The sequence below is a fragment of the Protobothrops mucrosquamatus genome, unplaced genomic scaffold (genome assembly GCF_001527695.2).
Source record: "Protobothrops mucrosquamatus isolate PMUCROS unplaced genomic scaffold, P.Mucros_1.0 scaffold6295, whole genome shotgun sequence".
Lineage (NCBI taxonomy): Eukaryota > Metazoa > Chordata > Lepidosauria > Squamata > Viperidae > Protobothrops > Protobothrops mucrosquamatus.
In genome coordinates, this window is record NW_015392123.1 from 2,501 (window position 1) to 9,690 (window position 7,190).

General features: G+C 40.5%; 1 protein-coding gene across 1 annotated transcript in view; it reads right to left on the minus strand.

Moving 5' to 3' along the window:
* Window positions 1-3,234: 3,234 nt before the first annotated feature.
* LOC107300167 (ectonucleotide pyrophosphatase/phosphodiesterase family member 7-like) overlaps window positions 3,235-7,190 on the minus strand; it is a gene marked incomplete at its 3' end in the record, with an annotated part of 7,258 nt that continues 3,302 nt past the window's right edge. The window contains exons 3-4 of the mRNA XM_015829507.1: window positions 5,183-5,803; window positions 3,235-3,460 (exon numbers count right to left, since the gene is read on the minus strand). Coding sequence (XP_015684993.1) covers window positions 3,235-3,460; window positions 5,183-5,803 — 847 coding nt within the window. The remainder of the gene's footprint in view (window positions 3,461-5,182; window positions 5,804-7,190) is intronic.

The window sequence follows — 7,190 nt, forward strand, 5'->3', positions numbered from 1 at the left end:
TTACCAGTTGCACACCAATTCTATCTGGTGTAATATAATCTCACTACAGGTAGAAAATCACTGAACACAGGTGGATCTAAAGCATCAAACCACTCAGCCTTGCTGCGATTAAGCCAAAGGCCTTTCATCCCAATCCAGGCTCTTACAGCCTCCAGGCATCAAAGCAAAACCTCCTCACATCAGTTGATTAGCTTAAGGTGAAGGTATACAACTGAGTATCATTAGCATATTATACATGCTCAGTACATGCTGTCAAATGAACTTGCCCAATGGCCTCATGTAGATGTTAAATAGCAATGGGGAGAATGTCAAGCCCTGAGTCACCCCACAGAAAAGGGTATATGGAACTAATCTCTCCCCATCTCCAATACCAATTTCAGAGGAAGGAGGAGCTTAATCTGTAGAGCAGGATCAGGAGGATACCATGATCAATGATACTGAAAGAGTTGAGATATCAAAGAGAGTAAGGATGAAAGCATTACCCCAAACTCTCTCTCTCTCTAAAGGTAACCCACAAGCATGATTGTTACTGCTTTGGTCCCATACCCAGGCCTGAAATCCAACTGAAAGGGACACAGAGCACCTGCTTTCTCCAAGGCCCTCTATAGCTGTTGGAAAAAAAACCTTAAAATGGGAATGATGGAGAAGGACAAAAATGATCCAAAATGGTTGGGTCTAGCAACGGATTCTTGAGGAGGGAACGATGATCTCCTCCATCAAAGGCACATTCACCACCACCCAGAGCCAACCACATGTCATCTCCCAGGAAGCTTAACACACAGAGTTGGCTGAGCTTACAGTCCCAAGATCCTATCTACTTCCTCCAAACTAATGGGCTCAAATTTAGCCCAGTTTTTGCCTCTGCACCAAACCAGCTCTACTCTGGTGCCCCTGGGAAGAGCTACATCTGAGGCTGACATGTTTGGCAGGCATGTGGTACAGTGTACACTTAAAGACCAGGTTATGGTATTTCCATACTGGTTCTGTAAATTTGAACCGATGCACCAAATGGATTTATTATTGATGGTTTTATACACAAGGAAATAAAGGATGTTTCTCTCCAAGGTTGTTACTCTTTTTTTTCCAGCACTAGCTGCATATTGAATAGTAATTAATTAATTAGTATTGATAGAGGAACTCTCAAATATGTGCTATCATTTCCAGACCCAATTATGCAGTTCTGTCTTCACTCTAACAAGCATCATATTCTAATTGGACAACACCTAGGTTGGTTGTCAAGATGTGGCCAGCAGGGGGCTCTCTGCTACAGCTGGAGCATATAACACTTTTTCTCTCTCACACCCCCCACCCCTATAGTCTTTTTTTTCCTGAGGCTCTGACAGGTCATGAAATTTGATATTCTATCTTCCTGGTCACCCATCTCTCAATGGAGAGCAATTGTGATGAATCTGATGGCCCATAAGGAAAGACTGACCTGCTCCAGGAATGTGGGAAGGTAGATTTGGGGGTTGCCCATGAGATATAATGAAAGGTAAGAAGCTGTCAAATTTTTACTGGTATTTGTGTAAGAGATCACCTACAAGCAAAAGGGTAAGTGATGGCTTGAATAAAATATGAGAAATTGGTTTCAGATCAAAGGTGCATTTTATTGGCAGCGAGCAGAGGAGCTCATTAGTTGTGAACTCCAAACTTAGCTTGGCATACTGGCATGATAATAATTTGGAAAACAAAAGTCCATAGTTGGAATTATGTTTTCTTCCTACAGTTATGGTATGCTGCTATGCTCCAATTTCTTGCTCCTTCATACTTCTTCAGGGGAAATTGGAACTCTGGCTTGTTTAAAGTATGCTTTGAAAACATATCTAGCATCTGAAATTATGGAAGAATTAAGCTGACTGTAAACAGGACTTTACTTCCTGAATTTAGAAATTGAGAAGGAACTGTATATATTTATTGCACTTGAAAAACCTGTCACTCTCTTGTCCTTCATCCTGGAACATACACAAAGTAGTGATAAGATGGGTGGAGAGTGTGAAAATGTGAATCTGATCCAATTGATTTTCATAGAAATTCATATATGTTTTGTACTACATTAGTATTCCTTTCTTTGTAAGTCCACAAACAGTTTTCACATAGCCTAGCAATTGCAAGGAAACACTTCTTTCTATCATGCATCAAGTTCCGATCAGTGCCTTAAGTGGGTTAGAGGACAGTTAATGGTTCCATCATAACAATAAAATACTGAATAATCAGAGACATTCCCCTGGTCTCTCCTAGTGCTACCTTGTGAATTTGGCAAAGATTTACTGTATTTCCCTTTCCTTCCCATTCTTGACTTTGCTGATGCCGGAATAAACTGAAAGGGGTGATACTGTGTTTCCCTGAAAAGAGGCACCAGGTCTTATTTTTGGGGTAGGCCTTACCTCACCTCCGGCACCGACAGCCCCACCCAGCCGGTCCACTTCTTCTGGGGCCTAAGTTCTGCAGCTGCATTCGGTCCTGCATTTTGCAGTCAGGCCTTTCCAGAAGGCCTAAGCAGCTGAGTACTGAGCTATGGATTCAATAGCTTGGTGCTTGGCTGCTGAGGTCTTGCAGAACCGAGCTATGGCTTGAATCCATAGCTTGGTTCTTGGCTGCACAGGCCTTCCGGAAAGCCTTGTGACTGAGAAATGCAGGCCTGGCTGCAGAAGAGGCCTCAGAAAAGAAGTGGCTGGCAAGGAGAGGCCTGGCTGCAAGATAAATGGATGTGGGGCAGGTGGGGCAGCTTCACCCCCCACCCCACCTTGATTTTTAGGTGTGTGCCTTGCCCCAAAACTATGGCTTATTTTTGGGATAGGGCTTATATTAGGCCCACCCCCCAAAATCAAGCTAGGGCTTATTGTTGGTGTAGGCCTTACTTTTGGGGAAACACGGTAGGTGGGCTAGGTAAGCCAATGAAATCAAGGAGGAAAATATTTGAAAGCTACTCTTTTTTTACCTTAGAACTTCTTGTCAGATAAGTTAAAGAAACAAATCCTTTGGGGTTTGATATCATCACTGTACAATTTATAAAGACTGTGAAAATGGTTGCTGCTTAAATAAAAGAGTTTATCCCTGATCAGAAAAGAGCAAACTCTTTAGGGATCCTCAGTCTCCATAAGGGACTATTAAGATATATCATTGACAATTTAGAACCCTGTCTCTTTGACGGATATGTAATTAATCTTTTTGGACTGAATCAGTTAGTTGAATAATTGGTGGATTGCAGTGTTAGCTAACCACAAGAAAACAGACCTGAGTCTTTGACAAGCATGTGCCGGGTGACTTCCAAGGATCCATCATGTGGTTCAGGTGTGATATTCAGGAGTTTGCAAAGGAGGGCATAAATATTCACACTTTCAAAAGGCTCCACCTCCAGGCCTTGCTTGAAAGCTGGTCCCACAGCTCGGAAGATGGTCTTCATATTCATAGACTCGTTGTCAAAGCCGTGTTCCCCTTTATTGAACTGCACTTTCACTCTCTGAAAAAGAAGAACAGGATTTTTTTTCAGTGATTACCTGCCACTCAGCTTTTATCTGTAATTAATAAAATCTTCCCAAAAACAATTAGATTAAAAATACGGATAGAAATATGGTAGTAAATTAATAAATAAAAAGAGCATGGTTACGGTAACCTCTTTGTGCAATCGATTTAAGCAGACTTTTCCTATTTTGACATTCTTATTTCTTGAACAAAGATGCACATAGACTGTAATAATAATAAAAAAGGGATCTATTTGCAGCTAAGTAGATAATTCACGCTAACTAGGAACTGTTGATACTTTCATTTTCTTTAGTTGCACAATCCACTTCCCTGGCAGATGAGAGAGAGAGAGACAAGATTGGCAACTCTACTGTTGCTTGCGCTAGTCAGCGCAGAACTGGAGAGATGGTTTTGCTGAGCTTTTTAACTTATTGGAAAGCAAATGAGCAAGTGGATTGAAATTAGCTATGCCAGCTCTACTCTGGTTTAATTGACAGATTCTGATTGAAAAATGGAATACCGTAGTTCTGGATTTAGTGGGTCCAGAGCTGTTTCTGTTCCATCTCCTAAACTTCTCACTGGGGGACATTTGATTTACTACATCTGGCAGGAACATCTTTGTTAGAAAATTTCTGCTGTTCAAGTTATTTTTCAGAGGAAAGAAAGTCACTAGCCTGCTTGGCCATATTGTAGGAATCCATCATTTCAAAATAGCAGTGCTCAGAGGAAAATATAAATCCTGAGACTTATGATCCCAGAACTTGTGATGACTGGATTCAGTAGGATTCCTTGAGCACTACAATAATGATTAGCAAGACAAACCTATGTATGTTTCTTCAGAAATACATTTGATATAGGTTAGTAGGATGTTCTGAATGGTTTTCAAATAAAGAGAAAAATGGTTGCAACTAGAAATATAGAGGCAAAATCTATTTCAAATTGTTTCTCAAAGTCACTTTCTGCATAAAATGTTTCCCAGCAAATGCTTTCCAAATCTCCCCAGGGGGAGAGCCTTCTCTGTGGCAGCTCCTGCCCTCTGGAATGACCTACCCCCCGACCTACGTACAGTTGCGGACCTGCGCCTTTTTCGCCGAGCCCTGAAGGCCCATCTATTCCGTGCGGCCAGCCTGGCGTAGTTTGATTATGTTTTAGTGGGGGTTTTGTATGGGGTATTTTTAGAGCAGGCCTGTTATTTAATTTGATTTTAGAACAGAAATTTGTGTATATTTATCGTGGTTTTTATTATCGCCTGTTCACCGCCCTGAGTCCCGTAAGGGAGATAGGGTGGTATATAAATTCAATAAATAAAATAATAATAATAAATTATTATATAACACACAGAATTCCTAAATAGCCTTGGCCATTGGGAATTCTGACACATTCCAAGGCATTTGAATGATAGATGTTTTGGAAAGGCTGACATAGACTGTGACAAATATATATAGGATTGTCTGTATTATGTCACACAGCAAAGCTGCATGCTTTGGCTAGCACCATCCAAGATGGCAGAGACTGCTTTGCGAAAAATGCTGCAGAATAAAGGAATCCATATGCGATAATTCAAAGCAAAATGCCTTGGACTGGTATTTTATGTGACCCTTCGCCTTTGTCCTTCTTAAGAAGCTTCTTTATGTCTACCAACTATGAAATGGAAAGCCACATAAGTACAGGGCAGTAAAGAGCTTGACATTAACAATATACAGTTGACAGAAAACTGTACCCCATGGATCACGTAGCCAGGGTCACTATACAACACAAGCGGTGTGACACGAATATGATTGGCATAATGGAATCTTCTGGGGAATTCCTCTTTCTTGTAAACATGGAGCTTGGGGTGAGAATTTTTCAAGGCTTCATAAACTTGTTCTAATTTCCCAGGCTTTGGCAACAGGAGGCCATGTGGCCCATAATCAACCAGCTCAAACTCAATGTCCTGGAATGAGAAGTTTGCTACTCGGAGGAGGTGAATTTCATCCTTTTTGATGACCGTTTCCATGCCATGGTCAGAGGTGATGACTAAGTTAAGTATTGACTTCATGCCATGCTCTGCAATGCGCTGTCTCAAGTAGCCCACTGTCCGATCAACCTGGCGGACCATATCTTTCCTCTGCTGAGATTCTGGGCCATATTTGTGTCCAGTAGAGTCGGGTTCCCCAAAGTAAAGGGTCACAAAGTCAAGATCATCCTCACGGAACCACTTCATGACTGTGTCAACATTCTGCCTCCACTCAGTCTCATTGTCATACTTGTGGAGGAGTTTCTCCACCCTCTTAACTTTCACTTCTTCTCCTTGGTAGGTGGCATTCCCTCCTGGGAAAAACAGGGAGGCAGCTTTCAAACCCTAGAATGAGAAGATTGTAAACTTATGAGTTGGCAAGACAATCTACAGGGCTACATGTTTATGTAGACTGAAGTCTTAGCTGCACTTTGAATGTATTGCCAGAATGTGCTTACACCTCAAAAGTCAGCACAAGAACGGAAGGAAGTAGTGTTTGTCAGAGCAGAGTTTTTCTTTCATACTTCAAGGGCCACATATACCCAGCATTTAAAACTAACACTGCAAGATGCTAAAGAATCCAAATTCAGTGACATAGAAAAGAGAATTGATTCTATCCAATCCCAATTATTTAAAAGAAGGCTTGCAATTCTTCTTTGGATAAACATTTGTGTGTATGCTTTCTTTAATAGATAAATATAAGTTGCTACATATTGAGATGAATAACCTAATCCAGGGGTAGGCAACCTTGGCTCTTTTATGACTCGTGGACTTCAACTCCCAGAATTCCTGAGCCAGCAATTCTGGGAGTTGAAGTCCACGAGTCATAAAAGAGCCAAGGTTGCCTACTCCTGCCTTGACTTACAACCACAATTGAGCCTGGAATTTTGGTGATACAGTAGGTTGTTGCAATCATTGTTACATTATCATGTGACAGACTCAATTTTACAACTGTTTTTACAATGGTTGTTGACTGAGTTGATTGTCCAACGATTTGATTGTTAAGCAAATCACATGTCATATGTCTGAATCTAGCTTATCTAATGGTTTTTTTGTTTGCAAAAAACAGCGAAAAACATTGCAAAATGTGATCACATGATCCTGCAACTGGTTGTAAGTGTGAACTGTTTGCCAAGCATCCGAAACAAGATCACGTTACTACAGGGCTGGTGCAGCAGTTGTAACTCCTCAGATGGGTCATAAGTATCTTTTTTGAGTCCACTGTAACTCTAAATAATCATTAAACAACTGGTCATAAGTTGAGGACTAACTGTATACAATATTCGGACTTGAATTCAAAGAAAATCTGAGAATGAGTAATAAGTCAAAAGAGAAATAATAGAACATGACTATGGCCCTTCCTAAAGGCCTTCCAGTAATCATTATATATATGTATATATGTACAAGTATATATGTGTATATATATACATCACCTCTCTCACACAATTGCTTTTTCTCTTTCTATTTTAGTTTAGTTTAGTTTAGTTTAATTTAGTTTTTCTCCTTGTTTTTGGTTTTTACAAGTTAATAGATTTTTCTGCAGACCTCCATACACGTCTCATCTCAGAAAGTAAATTTCTTTTCATTGCCCATTTTCTCAGAACCTGTTTTGAAGAACTGATTCTAAATTAATTAACTTCAACTGGCAATTAGAACCCAATCTCTTGACGGCGAGGAGTGTTTTCGAATTTGTGCTGTCACAAAATGTCTAGAGACAGAGCACTACATGGTC